At 39.1% G+C, this 20,967-nt stretch overlaps 1 protein-coding gene across 5 annotated transcripts in view; it reads right to left on the reverse strand.

The window, feature by feature from the left end:
* Positions 1–20,967, reverse strand: part of rcan2 (regulator of calcineurin 2) — a 383,573-nt gene that overhangs the window by 169,773 nt on the left and 192,833 nt on the right. Inside the window, exon 1 of one of the 5 annotated variants that reach the window (XM_087979979.1) lies at positions 19,629–19,890. The exons of the other annotated variants lie outside the window; for them this stretch is intronic. Within the exon in view, the coding sequence (XP_087836105.1) occupies positions 19,629–19,715 (87 nt within the window). The 5' untranslated portion in view covers positions 19,716–19,890. Of the gene's footprint in view, positions 1–19,628; positions 19,891–20,967 lie in introns of those variants that run through there. 5 annotated transcript variants of the gene reach the window in all.

Below are 20,967 nucleotides of genomic sequence, written 5' to 3' on the forward strand. Positions count from 1 at the left end.
CTACCTGCACTCATTTGTATTGAGAAAATGCTCTTGTAGTGACTTGTACATAGCTTCAGTTGGGAAAGAAAGAAATGAGCCATTAATGCAAAAAAGTCTGAGTCAGGGACATAACAGTTAGCAGGCTGAATGTCGCTAGATTTTTTAGCTGTCCAGATGACCTGACATTACATCAGTCCCATTACCAATGCCTTTCTAGAGCTAGTTAAAAATCACACAACACCAGGTTATAGTCCAACAGGTTTATTTGGTAGTACTAACTTTCAGAGCACTACTCCTTCATCAGGTAGCTAGTGGAGTAGGATCAAAGGACACAGAATTTACAGCAAGACGGAGGAGCAGTGTTCGGAAAGCTTGTACTTCTAAATAAACTTGTTGGATTATAACCTGGTGTTGTGTGATTTTTAACTTTGTCCACCCCAGTCCAACACCGGCATTTCCATATCATTCCTACAGCTAAGTTTTACACTTGGCCCTGACCCAGTTAGAATCAATGAGGAGACTCAAGGGCAAGAAGTGTCTCCATACAATCTCACCTCATTAGAAGAGAGCCACACAACAGTTCAAGGCCTTGTACATCATCGTTAGAATCCCTGCATCTCACAACCTGAGCAATGTCTAATTAATTCTCTTTGTGCCATTCTTCACAGAGGTATTTCCTCTGTCCTGCCAACTGGGGTGAATGAGTGTCCCAAGTGGAAAGCCTTATATTTAGGAATCCATCCTAGCACCACTATTGACCTGAAGTCTCAAATGCTGCACGGTACACTGAAGTCAGATTTATCTTTTAGCCAATTCTCTAATGTCCTGCTGAAGTGTCCATTTTGCTGCTAAATTCAAATTGTTCTTCATATGTAAAGTGATAGAGATTCTAGTTTACCTACCAGTCCATAAAGAAGGTGCTCCTTGACGTTTAGCTACCATTTTTGCCTGTGTTTTTTAACTTTGATTGTGTGGTGTTTAAAGCTCTAAGGAGGATTGCTTGAATTGCGTGCCTCTATTCTGAGAACTGACCAACATGTTGCACAGTCACATGATGATCAGTGGTGCACTAAGAAGCATTTTTTCACTACTGGACAGTGCCAGACATTTCCTGCCTTAAAGATAATGAAAACCAGATTGTTGCTTAATCCTACCTGCATGCAGTCACATCTAAGTTGACTGAGCACTTTATTAGGTATTACCGGTGTCTTTCCACTTGGGAAAAAGCACTTACTGTATTTGTATTGCTAGCATTATATTAACCTACTATTTTAACCAGTGGCATTAACCACCAGTATTATCCAACGGTAATGACCAAGCATATTCATCAACTGGTGTTTGAACCGGTGAAGTGACTTATTGTTTGTTTAAGAATTTGTAAAAGGCTAATTAGAGTAGATGCCTTGTGCACAGCTGCATTGTTTTTCCCACTATTGAAATTGCATTTTCAACAAATGCACTCAAAGTCATAATCCAATTAGTGGATTAATAGTACAGCTCTGATGTGTTGACTCAATATGGTCAGTCTAAACATTTTCTCCTGTCTTATACTGTTAATTGTTATACAGTTACAAAGGAATGATTCCAACAGATAAGACAAAATCACCCTCTGTTGGTAGATAAAGTCTCTAGAGGAAAGGATTGCATTTTGTTTTACTGAAATACTTAACTTTTATTCGTTACATTGAAAAGAAACCAGAATATCAGCAGTCCCTTATAATCAGTATCATCAACTTGTATATATCATTCTGTGTTTAATAAGCCATTTCTGTATCCTTTATTTCTCCATTGCTTTCCAACTAGTCATTTTTTGTGGAATATTAAAAATCCACACACAACAGGGAGTTCGTTGCAAGCGCATATTGGAAAAACAATTTTGAAGGAATTTCCATCATGTTAATAGTCAGAAAATCATGGACATATTGTATTTCTGATACTATAAAGTTCTTCTCTGGGAAGGCATATCCATAAAATTATCCTATCAAAATTAATTCACCCAAACCGTACTTATAATAACGATTATTTTAACATATTATCAAAAATATTGCAGAATGAAATTGGTCACTCTTATTTTGAATATATTAGGTCATGTTTTGGGAATATTCTTGTAACAAGTAATATGTTTCTGTATTGAAGCAAAGGAATTAATATTGATAACACTTGCTAAAAGCACTCTGACAGCATTGGTCCCTTAAACTCAGAAATTCTTCCACTCACAGTCTAATGATATTTAGTCTTGCAGAAGTGTTAAAAAATTATTTTCCATGCATTGAATTATTTTTAATTTCTTATTTCCTGAGTTTAACTAATTTATTAACACTTTTAGTCAGGGTTAATAATTGTTAAATATAAGAATTAAGGAAACAAATGCTTTAACCAAATCATCCAAGGTAATGTATGGAAGAATTGTTCTCCACAATGAGTAAGCAGTATGATTTTTTTTTAATGGATCTTTTGTGTCCTTTGTGTGTTGATATACAATTGAAATAGGCAAGGTTTCAAGTGAGGTCACAAATGGACAAAGTCATTAGATAAACAACATGGGCTGAATTTTACCATTTGTACGGCAGTGTTGATTTCAGGTAGTTTCATGGAGGCTTTCCCTTGCTGAACCCTGGCAACTTTTGTCATTCAATTCTCCACTGCTGACATCATTAATTATGTATCCCACTTACATGGCCCTACTCTTGTACAATCCTGTGCTCAGCAGAGTCGGAGCGACCTGTCAGGGCTGGCAGTGGTTGCCATTCATACCATGGAAGCCATATTTAAATCCCAGCTGCCTGGCATTTCAAATGCTGCCAGCCAGGAAATGTCCTTTGTGCGTTAATATACAATTGGATAACATTGTGCCTGAAAATGACAAGTTAGCACCCCACTTCATAATTAAGGACCTGGAGATCCTGGTGGGGAGGGAAGGGCAATTCTCTTTCCCCAGGACCACCAGAGGAATATGGAGCACCAGAAATTGTCAGCCTTGTCTAAAGAAGCCAACTGAGTCAGTGTAGTGTCCACAGTTCAGAGGATCATCCAGACAAAACTCTGAAATCTTGGTCTGCAAAGGTTAAGTGCCACCACCTGTTTGAAACACTCACTCTACCTCTGCTACTTCACCCACCTCCCATCAAAACTGTGGTCCACCACTCCAACCACTGAATGAAGCATCATCTTTCAATGGCTAACATCCAACTCTAAACTAATCCTTCCTGCAAACAGTCCTTCTACTCACTCACTTAAGATACCTTTTTACCTTTCCTCACTGGGAAAGTAACAACCTCTTCACCCTCGGCTTACCAAATAATTTACTGGAATTCCCAGACAGGTTGTACAGAGACAGTGATCCTTGCACTCCAATTCCACAAAGCATCCATGTGACTGTGGCCAACGCCCTGGACCAACTGTGGTGACACCCCTGACTCACTATCTTCCCATCTGATTGGATTAAGGACTACTCCGCTTGGGCTTTCAGACATGGCCCATTCAATGTATCCTGAGATGTTGGGAAATGGTGACCAACATGGAAGCTTGGAGAAGATACTAGTGAGCTGCAATCGCCAGCTAACTGCTCCGACTATCAAATCAGGAATGGGCATTATTTAGTTTCTCACAGGTACCTGGGACAACAGCTACCTGCACAGAAATTAAACAAAATCTAAAAATAAAAAGGTGTCAATGCATACAAATATGGCCCACTGAACTTACTAGTGAGATTCTTATCTAGCTGTTGACACCTGAAGAAAAACATTCAGTTTTCCCCTTAATATCGAGAATCTTGTTTTTTTACAGTCTCCTAGCATTCTTGTTATTGCCCATTTCATTCAGATTCTGGGAGAAGTCCATTGCGTATTCCTGAATGCTATATGTGAGAAAGCTAATGGGGCAGGTTTGCTTTTCACTGTACTAGGCATTTTGAGTTAAATGTGAGCAAAGAACATAGGAAATTGGGCAAGTTTTTTTTTGTTGGCAGATATTCCTCTCTGGAAGGAAGTGAGGACTGCAGATGCTGGGGATCAGAGCTTAAAAATGTGTTGCTGGAAAAGAGCAGCAGGTCAGGCAGCATCAAAGGAGAAGGAGAATCGATGTTTTGGGCATAAGCATTCCTGATGAAGGGCTTATGCCCGAAACGTCGATTCTCCTTCTCCTTTGATGCTGCCTGACCTGCTGCGCTTTTCCAGCAACACATTTTTAAGATATTCCTCTCTGTCCGATTTTACACCATGTGTTGCACTCTGGCAGAACAATGTTTTGGGAAGATAAGCAGCAAAGTCTGCTCCAATCTGAACATACAAATCAATATGCTTTGAAATAGTTCTAGTTATTTCTTCCTCGCAAAATCTGAATAATGGCTCACTGATCACAGGTTTAATTCATAGCTGACACTTATATTTTCTTGGCTGAGACCAGATAATTAATTGCTATCAGAACTGCAGAGCAGAGGGAGTGGTAATCGGTCAGGTCACTGTTATTCATTGTTGATCATCAATCTCTGCTGAAAATATATCCAAGTGGACATTTCAAGCTAAAGAGATAAATTTCAATGGCAATGCTCTCTCCAAGCATTAGCCTACTGACACTCGTTTAAAACCAGGCGGCAAGATTTAAGCAGAATGTTGGCTCTTTTGGGAGAGTCTGAATTGTGAAAAGGAAGTGTTAGATGTAAGTTGCAATATCTTTTCAGCGTTCGTACCAACAACCACTGGCAGAAACAAATGAAGCTGTTTGGCTTGATTTCCATTCAATTTAAACTCAAATATCAACAGTTGAATCCAGTTTAAAAGTGCACCACATAATCATATCTGGATCACATTAAGGACATTCTTGGATAGGTACATGATAATTTCTGGAACCAATTACCTTTCCTGTTAGCAATTTTGGGGCCTTTACTAGGCCCACATTGCAACTCACTCCAGCTCAAAAGAGATGCTAAATTGCATTTGGCCCAGAGAGACTATAATAAGCGAAATCCAGCATAGAGGAGGGATTCCTCAGCTATGAGTACAAAAACCAGTTCAGTCTGCTGGGGGAAAGTGCAAACCTGATTGAGCTAGATTTTACAGGATTCCAAAACTGATGAAATTGGTGTCTACCCCACTGCACCATTACTTCCCTCCAAACTGTGAGATCTGCAAATTGATACATTTCCAATGTTATAAGTACTTAACTAAATTGTTCTTTTCCAACTTTCGTCCAGTGATGTTAGCCTCCATGCTGATATTTTTGTGACCATTTAAAAGGTGGAATTGCATATCACTAATATGTGACAAATGTCACTGATGCTACCATTTTTAAATAAATATTTGAAAGGGTAAATTCTTAAGTTTAACCTTATTGTACTCAAATATACTTGTGTATTGTTTATTTCTGAACTTCATAACATATCTGAATCAGTAACTTTTCTAATGAGCCTTAAATGAACATATGAATGAGAGCTGCAGCTTGCTTTTCAATAAAATCATGAACTTATCCATCAACTGCATTTTCAAAATCTATCCCAGTTTGCTTTGATTCCCTTATTGCCCAAAACATTATCAATCACCGTTTTAAGCAAACCCAAGCTAGCAACATTCATCTCTCAAGGATTGACTACTCCAAATATTTATACCTGCTCTGGAGAAAGAAATTTCTCCTCATCTTAGTCTTAAATGTGTGATGCCCTTATTCTATTAATTTTTATTGTGATCTCCAGCAAGGGAAACAGCCTTTCAATAACTATCCTGTCAAGCTCTCCAAAAATTAAGTGCATTTTGAAGATATTCCTTTACATTTTTCCAAATTCCAAAGAATTTGGGCCCAGTTTATTTATCACTCAGAGAACCAAGGAGTAGTTGCAGCTCCATGAATCTGGTTCTGTGTGAAAGAGTGACCGAGAATAGATGGAGTACATGCTTGGGAATCAAGTGGAACACAATCTCAAGGAAAGCTACTGAGTCACGAGCACCTGAGACAAACCATGAGAAAGTGGTTTTTGAAGGACTTTCGAGGCAAGATCCTTAAAAGTAAAGAACTTGAATCCCTCAAAAAGGAGACAAAATTTTAATGAGACTAAGTGACCCACAGTCCATCTTAACTGAGTGGGTTGCTGGAAATTTCATGGGATTGTCTTGACCACGTCTGCTATTTCAAGTGCTCTGTGCGGTATTTGACCACAGTTTTTCTATTCGATCATATATAACTGGTTAATTCTGAACATATAGGTTGTATATATAACTGAAAAAGCTCCGAGGAAGGGTCACTCAACCCGAAACATTAACTCTGATTTTCTCCACAGATGCTGCTGACCTACTGAGTTTTACCTGCAATTTTCATTTTTGTTTCTGATTTCCGAGCACACTCTGTTCTTATTATATATAGAATTGTGCTTTACTTTTCAAACCTTGTATAATAAAGTGTCTCACCTCGATTCATACTGTGTAAATTGAATTATGCAGCAACTTTACTGGCAATCAATTACGTGTTTGACTACAAGCTGATATTCTAAGGGCACATTCAAGAGAAGGTGGGACTTTTGTAACACGGTGGTAGATGTCCTGACTGCTGGGTCAGCAGACCTGGGTTCATGTCCCACATTTTCCAGACAGTACATCTTAACACAACTGAACAGGTTGATTAAAAATATTTGCATTTCAGTAAAACTTAATGCTTTGATGAATATATCAATACTACGTATGGATTAGGACATCCGTCATACAGTATGCACACTGTTGGTTTGTGGTGGATGAAGTTGTAAAAGTGAGATTATAGCAACTATAAATTTGTTAAATAGCTTTAATTCTGAATTAAGGGGAAGGGAAGTACAGTGCTAGGTTGTAAGGAACAGATTTATCTGCCCTCCTGTGGTGCAGTATTTCTACCCCGTGAACCGGGTGGGCCAGGTTCCAGTCTCACCAGAGGTGTGCAAGAACATCTCTGAACAAGTTTATTGGAAAAATAGTTCAAGTAGAAAAAAATCCTACATGTTATTACCTGTTCCAGATGAGTGTAATGACATCCCTAAACAGGTAACAGTTGATTAAAAAAATAGGATAAATTAAAGAAAATAACCCTGTATGTCGTCCAGCTCAACTATTTATTTTGTAATGCTATGGAGTTTGTGAATTATATGAATTATAATTAAAGTCATAGAGATTTACAGCATGGAAACAGACCCTTTGGTCCAAACCTAAATTAATCTAGTCCCATTACCAGCACTTGGGCCCATATCCCACTAAACCCTTCCTATTCATATACCCATCCAGATGCCTTTTAAATGTTGCAATTGTACCAGTCTCCACCCCTTCCTCTGGCAGCTCATCCCATACACACACCACCCTCTGTGAAAACGTTGCCCCTTAGATCTCATTTTATATCTTTCCCCTCTCACCCTAAATCTATGCCGTCTAGTTCTGGACTCCCCCACCTCTGGGAAAAGACCTTCTCCATTATGGGTGATTACACCCCTTCTTAGTTATTTGAAAAATCTTTTGTTACGTCTTTGGTTGCACTTGAGCCCCAGGATCCTGATCTTTGGCTATCTGGTGCAGAGGGGTATGGGCAAATCAGAGAACTTCTTCATGGGTCTGCTCCTGGACGTGGCCAGGCTGTGGAAGGGGTTATATCTGCTGACTGGCAGGCCCTCTTCTGTGGTTAATGGGGAATAAAAACGGTTCTTTGACAATGGGGAGAAAAGCATTCACTTAGGTGTAAAAGCAGTTCTGAACATTAAAAGAAAAAAATCCTGGCATGTGATTCTTGAAACTACTCAAAATTTCAATGATAGTCAAAATTCTACCGATGGCTTTATGTGTCTCACCCTAATATTTATAATGAACAGCAGAATGCCATTTAACTTGAATTCCCATTACAGAACTTGAGTACCTGGGATGAAAAACCTACAACTGTTTATACTATTTTTCCCAATTTTTAGATACTTTCTCTTCAACCTGTTCATTGATGCTATTACACACCTCAGGCACAGGTAGTTCTTAACTCAGTTCTCCTGACTCAGACATAGAGACACCACCACTATACTATGAGAGCCCTTTAGCCAATTTTTAAAATCTCATTTCAATTAATTGAAATTGACTGTGAAAATCTTTCCCAATTATTCACTCAACGTGTTTGCAAGTAACTGAAAAAGCTTCAATTCCACTGGAAAGAGAGTAGCATCGAGTTGGCTATTATAGAACTGACAGACTCCATCATTCACAGTCTTCATGGAATTTTGTAGAAAAACTGTCTGATCTCCATTTAAACTCTGAAGTTGTTGAAATACTGAACAGTTGGAGAGCTTTGTAATAAATTCAAATGTTGCACTAATGTTGGTCATCTGAAGCCAAATAAAAGATTTGGTTTGAAAATTGCTTGTAGTAACAGAGGAAGAAAGTATTACAGGATTATTATCACAATCACCTGATGATGGAGTGTCACTCCGAAAGCTAGTGTGCTTCCAATTAAACCTGTTGGACTATAACCTGGTGCTGTGTGATTTTAACTTTGTACATCCCAGTCCAACACCGGCATCTCCAAATCATGAGGATTATTATAAGTTATTCTGTGTGCTCCCATTCATCTGATGGGTGCTTAAATATATTTTCTCTAAATAAGTGGAGTTGAAAGTGGACCCTATTGCACCAGTTGGTAGCTGTTAAGTGGGTACTCCAAGTCTCAATTTTGGGGAACAATGTTCTGATCCAAACTATGGATGAAATTTTCCTCTCTCTGGTGTGATATAAGGCGATTAAGAAGGGAAAACATAGGGTCAATGAAAACCATTTTCCTGGCAATGAAAAAACAGAAATGTCAAATTTCCCTCTTGCCTTAATTGGTGACTTCAAATCTTGGAATTGAACAGTGACTACTTTACTTCCATTAAAACACCAGATCACCTCATTTTCATTCGATTTCCAATTTTCCACTCCTTCACTGAGATAGTGGATGGGACAAATTCCAGGCAGGTATATCAGAGTGGGTATCTGGGAGCTTCAGCTGAATGTTTGTCCCAGCCATTAATTGATTGCTGCTTCTTATTTCCCTGCATGCTCCATGGCCACTATTCTTATCAATCCTTCACCCACACATGGTGGTATTGGCAAGCCATCATCCTCACTATATCATCATGCCTGTTCTCGAACCAAATCGGGCACCACTTCAGCCCTTCAACACTTCAGTCTGGAGCTCAGGGACACTTATGACTAGCTGGCTTCTGTGAAGTTGCTTATCCTTCAGAGACAGCCATCGACACAGGATGACTCTGCACAGACATCAACACTTGAATCTTCCAGCTCTTACCTTGCTTTCTTAGTGTTCACTCACTTTATCACTTAGGTATAGGCTGGCAGCCTCTGTTTTCTTGGTGCATATTCATTGATTTCAGGCTGTCTGCTTCTGTGTGGGTCACATTGATTTCTTAGCGTGGAGTGGCTTCAGAGTTCAGTAATAGACTGCCAGTCTCTAGCTTTTAGCGTAGAGGTAGAGGTAGAGGCAGAGGCAGGCAGCTTGTACTGGTGCAGAAAACATTATCAGTGAATGTTCAGTCAGACAGGACTGGACATGTCACTGAGTGGCACCATGCTATGTCAAGATCAGACTTGAAATATGTGCCAGCAGTTTACATGATAAATGCACAACATATGCTTCAACCAAGTGGCTATGTTTCAAAGTCAAAGGAGACCATTCCTTAACAGTGTGAAGGCAATACTTTGCTCAGTCAAGGGTAATACCACATCAGTCAATGGGCGAGCTCTATTCCACTACAGGATATTAGACAGTGTTAGAAAGGTTGTTGGTCCTTCCAGATTCTAAGGATCCGCGTCCTTGTAGGTTAAGGATTGGGTCAAAATCAGTCCTGAAGGTGAAGTGCAGCAAGTCCAAGGATTACAGGGAAATCAGTTGGGGTGGTATGGAGACATTAGTTTGGGGACTGGGCTATGGATAGTATGCCCTATCCCACTAAGTCAGTCCAGAATTCCAACACTGTTTGTCTTGGGGATTTGATCAATATTGGTGAGGGAATTTATCAGAGGGCAGTCCACGGAATACCCTGGAAAGTGAGCAACTCAAGTCCAGGAATGAGTTTTATTGTATTAGGTCACTGATGGAATGGTAACAGTGATAGGGTACAATTAAAGATAGGAGAGTGAGACCTCATTGTGAATAGGAAGGGGCTGGGTGAATGAGAAGGAGAGACTTAAATAGGTCACAGTACCTCTGGCTGCCATATGGGATGAATATAAGATCAACAAGGGCATGGGCATTTCCAAAGTCATGGGCTCTGGGAATGAAGTGAGGATGTTGGAACCAGAGGTAGACTGAAAGATCATAGTGGCTATAGGTACAGCAATACAGAAAGGAACATGAAGGATGGGGTGAAATTTGTTTTTCAAAGACATAGCCTGCAAGTCACTCACTGAAACAAAGTTGGAATCTTCCCATATTGGAACAAAAGACAATTCCATAATGTTGGAATAAAATGGCTGACATCGCAAATAGGTGGAGTAAGTTATGAACTTTTTTTTAAGAGGTAGAGCAAAACTCTTGCAATTTAGGCCATGATCAGTCAATTGCTGTAACCGTTCCTTGTCAGATTCAATGTCATCCATCTAGCAGATCACTGACTGTCCAAGAATGGATGTTAAAAATTATGCCCTCAAGAATTCCAGAAGTACTACATTGTACACAATAATTGCCTCCTTGTCATGTCAACTGAAAACATACCATGACACCAAGGCATTTATATAGATTGGAAATCCTTTTATCCAAAAACCTTGGGACCAAATGATTTTCAGTAAAAGGATATTTTTGGTTTTCAGACATATTTATCGTTATAGATCCGTTCAGGTCTGTTTGGGCCTGAAAGGTTCTAAGAGCAAAATCATTTTCAAAAGGGCCCAAACACGGCATGTCTACAGGTTTGTTTGGGTCCACTTTGAAAAGACTGTTGATTTTTAGGTATTTTTGATTTGAGGTCTCAGAAGTAGCAAGTGCAAGAGTCTCCTGTAGCTATCCCTATCTCAAACAATTATGCTGTTTTGGATAATGCCAGGGTGATGGCCTCTCAGGGCAATGTAAGAGCACAAACAGGTGTTCTGCACCCAACAGGGAGACATCAGAATGGTGTGTTGCCTACCTGTTGCCAGGGTCAAGGACTCTCAGAGAGAGTGCAGAATATTCTCAAATGGAAGAAGGACCAGCAGGAGGTTGTTGTACACATTGGAACTAATGACGTAGGAAGGGATAAGGATGAGATTCTGAAGAGAGAACATAGCAAGTTAGGCAGGAATTTTAACAAGAGGTCCTTGAGGGTAGGAATATCTGGATTACTCCTAGTGCTACAAGGAGGTGACGGTAGGAAAAGGAGGTTAGAGCAGATGAATGTGCGGCTGTAAGTGGTGATGGTGGTGGAGGGGGGTAGGGGTAGTGTTTGGCACCCAGGGAGGAATTGAGGAAAAAGAGCAGTCTAAGGCTGATACAGTTGGAAAAAGGAATAAGTCAAACAGTTGAGGCAGACAGGAACAAAGCAGAGAATGAGGCAGGACTGATAAATTAAACTCCATTTATTTCAAAACAAAAGGCTTAAGTTAAGGCAGATGATATGATGGCAAGGTTGGGAACATGGGACTGGGATATATAGCAATTACAGAGACATAGCTCAGGGATGACAGGACTGGCAGCTTAGTGCTCCACGGTAAAGATGCTAGAGGAAGGATAGAAAGGGGAGCAGTGTTTCTGATTATGGAAAACATAACTGCTGCACTAAAGGAGGATATTACTGGTAATACATCCAGGGAGTAATTTGGGTGGAACCAAAAAATAAGAAAGGGATGATCACCTTATTGGGACTGTACTATAGACACACCCCACCCCCACCCCCAAAAAAAGCAGTCAGCGGGAACTTGAGAAACAAATTTGTAAGGAGATTTCAGTTATCTGTGAGAATAATAGGGTGGTTATGGTAGGGCATTTTAATTTTCCAAACATAGGCTGGGACTGCCATAGACTGCCAAGGGCTTGGATGGAGAGGAATTTGTTAGGAGTGCACAAGAAAATTTTCTGATTCAGTATGTGGATGTACCTACTACAGAAAGTGCAAAACTTGACCTACTCTTGGGAAGTAAGGCAGGGCAGGTGACTGAGGTGTCAGTGGGGGAGCACTTTGGGGTCAGTGACCATAATACTATTTGTTTTAAAATAATGATTGGAAAGGATAGTGTGGATCAAAAAGTTAAAATTCTAAATTGGAAGTAGGCCAATTTTGATTGTATTAGGCAAGATCTTTCAAATGTTGATTGGGTGCAAATGTTTGCAGGTAAAGGGAGAGTTGAAAAATAGGAAACCTTCAAAAATGCAGTAATGAGAGTCCAAAGACTGTATGTTCCTGTTAGGGTGAATGGCAAGGCTAGTAGGTGTAGGGAATGTTGGAGGACTAGAGAAATTGAGGATTTGGTGAAGAATAAGGAGGAAGCATATGTCAGGTATAGAGAGCAGAGATTGAGATAATCCCTAGAAGAGTATCAAGGCAGCAGAAGAATAGTATCAAGACAGAGGACTATCAAGAGGGCAAAAGGGAGACATGAGATAGCTTTGGTAAGAAGGGTTAAGGAGAATCCAAAGTGATTCTACAAATACATTAAGGACAAAAGGCTAACTAGGGAGTGAATAGGGCCCCTCAAAAATTAGCAAGGCCACCCATGTGTGGAACCACAGGAGATGGTTGAGATATTAAACAAGTATTTTGCATCAGTGTTTACTGTTGAGAAGGATATGAAAGATATAGAATGTGAGGAAATACATGGTGACATCCTAAAAATATTATATCTGTATTACAGAGCAGGAGGTACTGGATGACTTAATACACAAAGGTGGATAAGTCACCAGGAGCTGATCAGATGTACCCTCAAACTCTGTGGGAAACAGGGGAAGAGATTGCTGGGCCCCTTGTTGACATATTTGTATCATCAATAGTCACAGGTGAGGTCCCAGAAGACTGGAGGTTGGCTAACATGGTACCACTATTTTAGAAAGGTGATAAGGAAAAAACCAGTGAGCCTCACATCAGTCATAGGCAAGTTGTTGGAGGGAATCCTAAGGGACAGGACTTACACCTATTTGGAAAGGCAAGGATGTGAAAGCATGTCTCACTAACTTGATTGAGTTTTCTGAAGAAGAGGATTGATGAGGGCAGAGCAGTGGATGTGATCTTTATAGACTTCAGTAAGGTGTTTGACAAGGTGCTGCATGATACACTGGTTAGCAAGGTTAGGTCACATGGAATACGGGAGAATTAACTATTTGGATAGAGAACCAGCTCTTCCTGTTTTGCTCTTATTGTGAAGTTTTGATTTTAAAAAATAGCCCTTGTGAAATCAATTTGTTGGTCTGGCAAGCTGAAATGCAAACAACCTCAGAATAAAGTCCTGTCAACACCACTGGTCCTGCTTAACAAAGAAGAGAAACAAAGGTCTTGAAAAATTCCACACTGAAAATAATTGTTTCAGACAGTTAAGCCTCTTCCATATTTTCCACTAACAACAGAGAAAATATTGTTTCCCAAAGACAAATACTGATCTGTACTAGTCCTGAGGTTAGTTATTTTGTTTTGCTGAATTTTCCATGTATTAGGAAGTACACAGAAAAGATGGGGTTATAATAAAAGATGCAATGAGGCAACATGTGCACAGAAATGTCAGCAAGAATGTCCTCAACCTTTTCTCATAAACATGGTTCTAAATTTATCTTTATCTGTCATGATGATTATCTGTCCATTCTCATATTTGAGATATTTCATTCTACTGGCCCAACTTCCCACCTCTAAAAAAGGAAAACAATTTCCTGTCCCTGAATCCAGCAGGGGAGTATTTTTTTCAAATGTTAGAATAGGAATCTCCATTTGTTTTTCCATGCACCAGTTGAAATAGACACTAAAATGGATCTGAATGAAGAATTTCAACACAAACATTTATTTCTTTTATTTTTGAAAGAAAATTGTAATATTATGCAATGTTATTAGTCTAATTTGTTCTAAATTTTGTACCTAGTTTTGCTTTTCTCTAAGCTCTGTAAATAGGGTCCCAACAAATTAACTGAGGCCAATTTTACAGGTCTCTGTTGATGAGTTTGTAGTGTGGAGAACATGCAGATGAAAACAGGGTGCCATGATCTCCACATCACTGCATTCCACTGCCCACTGATGGTATTGCAGTCAGGTGATGCAAAGGCAAAATGAAACAAAAATAGAAATAGCTGAGGTAACTCAACACATTTAGCAGCAACTCTGGAGAGAAAACAGAAACAACCTTCCGGGTCAAAGGAATGTGAACGGGGGAGATAGAAAAGCTGCTAATGGGGAGCATTAGTGGATGACATAAGGTTGGCTGTAATGAAAGCAGCTCATGTGATAACAAGACATGGTGTGTGAGGTTGAGGGAAGGACATAGAAAAAGGTACTCAGGCCCTAAACCTATTGAACTCGATATTGAATCCTGAAGGCTGCAGCATCCTTAAGTGGAGAATGACATGCTGTCCTTCTGGACCTGGGAGATGCTCTAGATAAAATCTCCAACAAAGGTAGGGTGATTTCTCCTGCAAATGCAGTGAATGAAAAATAGTATGTACAATTGATGTGAGTATAGTCAATCCTAGTCACTTGCAGATGTAATAGCTGAGCATTTAGAAGTACGAAATATAACTAAGCAGCATTTGGATGGTTTTATGAAAGGGAAATTATGCCTAGCAAATTTATGAGAATTCTTTGAGAAGATAACAAGCAGGATAAACAAAGGGAACCTGTAGATGGCATATATTTGGATTTCCAAAAGGCAAACAATAGGATACTATACATAAGTCTACTTAGTAAGAGTCCATGAAGTTGGGGATAATATATTAGCATAGATAGAGGATTGGCTAACTAATGCATGACAAAAAAGCAGGATAATGGGGAGGGCATTTTCAGGATGGCAATCTGTAATTAGTGGAGTACCACAGGGCTAAGTGTTAGGGACACAATATATATTAATGATTTGGATGAAGCAAGTGAATGAAGAAAGTTTGCACTTGATATAAAAACAGATGGAAAATATTGAGGATGACTCAGTCTGCAGACACGTCAGGTGAACGAATTAAAACTTAGCAGATAGAATATAATGTCAGATTCTGCTGAAGTGCATAAACATAAGTTGGATGTGCTGTAAGTGGCAACTTATAAACTTTTCACTGCACTCATTTGAATACATGTGACAATAAAGCTAATTCAATTCACTAGTGGAGCTGAATATTATTTAAATGGTGAGAGACTACAGAAAGCTACAGCTCAGAAAGATTTGGAAATTCTTGTGCATGAATCATAAAATTCTAGCATACAAGTTCAGCAGATATTAGGGAAGGCAAATGAAATGTTGGCCTTTATTTCAAAGGGAATTGAGTATAAAAATAGGGAGGTTTTGCTAAAAATATACAAGGTACGAGTCAGACCACAGCTGCAATACTGTGAACAGTATTGGCCCCTTATCTAAGGAAAATATACTGGCAATGGAGGCAGTCCAGAGAGGGTTGTGGTCTCTCCCACCGCGCACTCACCATCTTTGCTATTGCACCCACCTTCCACAAATCTCATGTTCTGCAACTTGCATTATAGCCTGCAACATCGTCTTTCATCTGCATATACATCTCCCCCCACATTAGTAACTTTGCCCGCTCTCTAAGCTTCCTTCTCACTCCTTCTGAACACCTCACCATCTCTCACCCATCTGCACCAGCACAAAGAGCTGTGCCACCAATTGTGACCTCACTCAATTCCTCCCTTTCTCTCATTCCAGGAGAAGACAGTTCACAAAAGGGCAAAGAGGGCCCAGACTGGTGAGGGAGAACCTGATATCAGGTTCTGTATCCCACAAGGCCCTCACAGTAGACCAGGACTACTCCTGCATGAATGTAGAGATGTCCATGTCCGTCCAATCTGTAAGTACCACTTCATTCCACTGTCAGTCTCAATATAACCTTCTGTCAGTCTCCGTCATTGAACCCCACTTCTAACTGCTGACCATGATGCCCTCTGTCTCTTTATCTGGTAGATGCCAACAACATGTCCTTCACAAAGACACAGCTGGCTCCGAGACGCTATCTCCTTTATATGTGAAGTACCAATGTCTCAGATGGGATATCATTAATGCTGCTATCTGCACCTCCACAAGCTGAGATCCTGACACCTAAATGTTTGAATGTTTGGGAGTACAACCTGCACAAACATCCACTGGCACTCTGAGGACTGACAGAGATCAGGTACCTGCTCAGCCCCAGGCAGAAGACCCTGTGAAGGTCAACAATCAGGGACTTCATCCGGATGCACAGGGAAGAATAGACAGGCAGACAGAGATGTAAAATGCAATAGCCCCAATACCCAGAAGCTGCAGTAATTCAGCAAGTTCTGCAACTGTCTGACTGCCTGGACTAGTTGCTAAGGAGCCACAGGATAAAGCTTCATCCATTTCCAGAAGCATGGATCCCTTGATTGAGATCATCCTGACCAGGTGGAGGACTATAGATAATGCCCTGAACTGGTATGGGAGGCTGCCCTTGCTGTGCCAGGATCATCTGACTGACAGGTTCCTCCACGAACTTTGCTGAGGACTACTCTCCTGAAACATTCAGACATGGCTGCCTGCTTGCTGCACATGCGTGTCTTCCCCATAAATAGTTGGTGTGAGACTGACATAGCACACTGCCAGACAGTAAGATGCCTGGCCCCTTGCCTGAAGACTGCTGACCGGCATTGCAAGCTGCCTGGTTATGTGACAGAGCAAGGCATGGATAATACTAAGAGAATGAGCACTAAGAGAGCAAGTGAGCAGCGCTGAGATGCAGTCTGGTCCAATCTGTCAGCTGGGTGTCCACCTGTATGCAAAGTAGCCTAACTGTAGCCTTCACATTGCTGGTTGCTGATGCACAATGCAGTGCAAGTTTGTGCTTTCTAGTCGCCCTACGAGTGACTTAGACGAATGCCATGATTGTCATAAGGAGTTGACAATTATTGGATGCCAATCTCCATGGACATGGGATGCATTTGATACCTGTGCATCACACTCTGAGATGTTGTGCAACCTGGCGGATAGTCATAGCCAATAGTGAGATGAAATTATAAGGTACCTGCTTTGACTTCCATGGTGAGACTTCTGAAGATCTATCTTGTTTACTGCATTTGTTTAGATAGGAAGATGAATATTAATTAAGCTAGTGTGTCTTTAATAAATATTTAACAAGTGATACCTCTTATTCATTGGCAACTCACTGCTTTATGGCAGGAAACTCATCTCACCCATTGGCAAAAGCATTAAAGATGCAATGAGATGTTCCCAACATTGAGGTTGACCTCACCAAACTTCTCACCTAGTTCTGACACAAATTTCATCCTAATCCACTTCACTCAGAACCCTAGAAGATTCTGCGCTGCTCATCAATTATTGTTGAAGTTCTTTTAATAGTTATTAATATGGAGTAAAACAGCCAATTTACATTGGCCCATCCTGTTTTGGGCAAAAATTTAGGTGTTTGCTAACACTGTTATTTTTTTTTTTAAACTTGCTTTAAAAACACAAAATAAAATGGATATGTACTACACCAGCCAGGCAATCACTTAGGAACCTATTTGTTGCTACTGGGAAATGGAAAACTATAAACCCATATCATTGTGTCTGCTTTGCTCCTCAAGTATAAGCACTGGAATCCAAGACAAACTAAAATTATAACGCTGACAGAAAATATGTTTAACCTCTGACAACAGAAAAGTTGGGACCTTGAATCCTCCATATCATGTCATAATGATGCTCTGTAAAAGGCTGACAGTAAATTTTATAAGGAAAGAAAAATATCACCATTCAAAACAATGATGAAATGGAGATTGTTCTCTAGAGCTGTTTTAAAATTATTTTCATGTGTTATAATATTTGGTACACACATATTCAGTATTAACATTGGTTACTAGCAAATGGAACTCTATGGGGAGTGAAAAAAAAACTGAGTGTGTTATCAACCTTAATGTGATAAATATATTTATTTTCTATAATTATTTGCTCTTTGTCTTTAGATATTTATTTCAATATTTTCTTGACTTAGAGCTCGCATATAGAACAATTTTTATAGTCGGAATGAGGTAAGCAAGAAATGAAGGAAAACAAAAGACTTGTATTTCTACAGCATCTTTAACTACCAAAATATTGCCTAAGACTGATTTTCCAACAATTAAGTACCCATGTGCCTCTTTCAGCAAGACCAGGATCTCAGATGAGGTATTCTAATGTTGGTTTGTTGAACTAAAAACTAATTGGGATAATCACCATGCTGTAGACTGAAAAGTTTTATTATTCTGGTGGTGCTCCATTTATACTGACTGAATAAATATGATTTAATTCTTATTTCAGGACTATATACCTTAATTGCACAAAAGTAATTGTCTTTTCCCACACCCAAGATTTATTCATGGCCAATCTGAATGAAAATAAGAAATGATCAGTTTTTTTTGTTATAAACACATGTTCTCCAATAACTCATTTACAGAGAATCTCTTACAAAAAATGGAAAGACCCAGTTCTAGGATAAAACAGGTTTGGCATAACTTTGTGAAATCCAGTCTGCCCAAATATGCTAAATTGTTAAGAACAAACTTTTAAGTGAAACAGCATGAAAAGTTATGCAGTAGAAAATTGATCCATACATATTATCTATATTTTAACAAAACATATATCGATGAATCATTATGGTGTAAGGCGATTTTTGTTTGTGTTTGTTGCTATCTATTGTTTGTTCCATTTAACTCAAATGCCAACTTTTTTTGATTTGCTTTCACAGTGATTTATCTAGAACACATTTCAACAGATAGAGATATAGGAATGAAAATGTGAAAGTTGAGCACAATTATCTGAACAATGTAAAGCTGCTCCTGCACACACATACACTCTCTGTAATGTTAGGTCAGGAATGGCAAAATTTGCATTATGTCAAATATGACTTATCTCTTGCAGCTCATTTTTAAAGTTGCTGTTAATTGCTCTTCTCCTGTGCAGCAAAAATGCAATAGATTGTGATTCTAAACAAAACTTGTAGCACTTCCATTATTATAATCCTGAAATGTACTCATACTTACCTTTATCTGCAGTTAATGATATTTGTTTATTTCATTGCAAGCTGTTTAAATTCCTCTTCAAGCGTCTTCCTATGTTATTGATGAAATCTAACCAAACGTGTTTTGAAATGAAGTCAAAAGCACAGCAAAGGGACAGGTTTAGCCAAATCAAAGGATTCAGGTATTTGGGAAGTATTTAAAAATCCAACTTTAACTGCATTGGAAAATAAGCTAACTCACATTCAATCATATAGGTGGCTGTCAAGAGAGTAAAGAATAAGAGTTAATCTACAACTGAAAGAATCTAATCATTATTTATTACTTACAATTAATTGCCTCCAGGAAAGTGGAAGGAAAATTTTAAACATACTTTACAATCAATTATTACCACAGACAAAAATCTCTTCATATTCCTGCAATGTTTAAAGCATATTATGCTCAAGATTATAACATAGTTATACAGACACATTCAGTCTGAAGAAGCATAAATATCACATTAAACATGTAGTCTAAACATTTACAGATAGCTGACAAAGTAAATGAATATTAAACAGTATACCTTAATCTCTTGACTGGTAAAAACTTCCACATCGACCAGACAGGCAAGCAGTGTAGAAAGCTCACAGTCCATGTTAAGGGCTGGCATCCTCCCACTCACCAAAACTGCCCTGACTACAACTATTTTGCTTTGTAAAGTGCACTTTACAAACTGGCAGACCGAGCAAGCTGCATCAAGAACTAAAACACAAAATCCGGCTGCCAGAAGCTTTGGAAGTTAAAGCAAAAGTGTTGTTACCTCTCAGCCAGTGAGTGGCTGATTCCTTCAAGCTCTCACTCTGTCTACTGCACCAGAAAGAGGTCTGAACACCCTCTCTCACTGATGACATCACTGCAAGACTGACATCAGCCAAATCTTTTTTTTAATGTCTTTTATCTTGAGGCTGTTCAGTGAAGCAAACTGAACATGATTATGTGCTAAATCTGAGTTAGGCCTATCCATCAAAACAGTGCTGTCTGCCACAGAGCGGATTCTGATTCATATCTACTGTAACTCGCCACTCAAATGTTTACAATCATACAAAAACACTGTACTCTCATTTCTTTGATAATAGGAAATATCCACCATTTAAGCTAAAATACCAATTTTTTTGATATGTGGAGCTCTTTTTGCCTTACGTGAAAATATTTATTTCCCACTGGCTCATTCCCAAAACACAAGAACGGTGTTCTGTAAAATCACAGACATTATAAAAGTAACAAAATCACAGTTTCTGTGAATTTAATACTGGTAAATGGATACATTTCATGATGTTCTTCTCATTGTGTCAAGGAGAAAACTAATTCATGTAAATTTGTACCTAAATGGACATTCTCTCCTGACATTTTGATATTGGTTCTTTATATAAGAACGAAAGCCAGAGATTATATTACTTCAGCAAAAGAACACTTTAGTTAGAAAAGCCTTTGCTTGCTTAGGCGTTGAACCCAACCCTCACAATGCACCAGGAACAAATATCATTTGCTCCTAAGCTAGTCTTTGTGATCCTGAGATGAATGAATGCTCAGACCAAGAGCATCCTCAGTTAAATGCTGATGGTTGAAAATAATCAGCTCAAGCTATTTTGAACTATTTTTCCAATCTTCCTTCCACCCTGACTTTCCGAAATAAATCATCCAAGTTGCTAACACAAGGGTCAACCTTTACCCCAACATACTTAATCAAAAAGTACATTGTTTTATGATTCTTACAGCAGAATTCCATGTTGATAATTTAACTGAACAATTCATTTTCCAGCAAATCCTTGGCATCTGATCATGATGCTTGACGTAAATCTTTCAGCATGAGTGTACATTTTCTCTTTCATCTTTAGTGATTAAATGTGTGTGCCATGATGCAA

The sequence above is a fragment of the Chiloscyllium plagiosum genome, unplaced genomic scaffold (assembly GCF_037043375.1).
Source record: "Chiloscyllium plagiosum isolate Xiang-an unplaced genomic scaffold, Cpla_swu_hap1 HiC_scaffold_3, whole genome shotgun sequence".
Lineage (NCBI taxonomy): Eukaryota > Metazoa > Chordata > Chondrichthyes > Orectolobiformes > Hemiscylliidae > Chiloscyllium > Chiloscyllium plagiosum.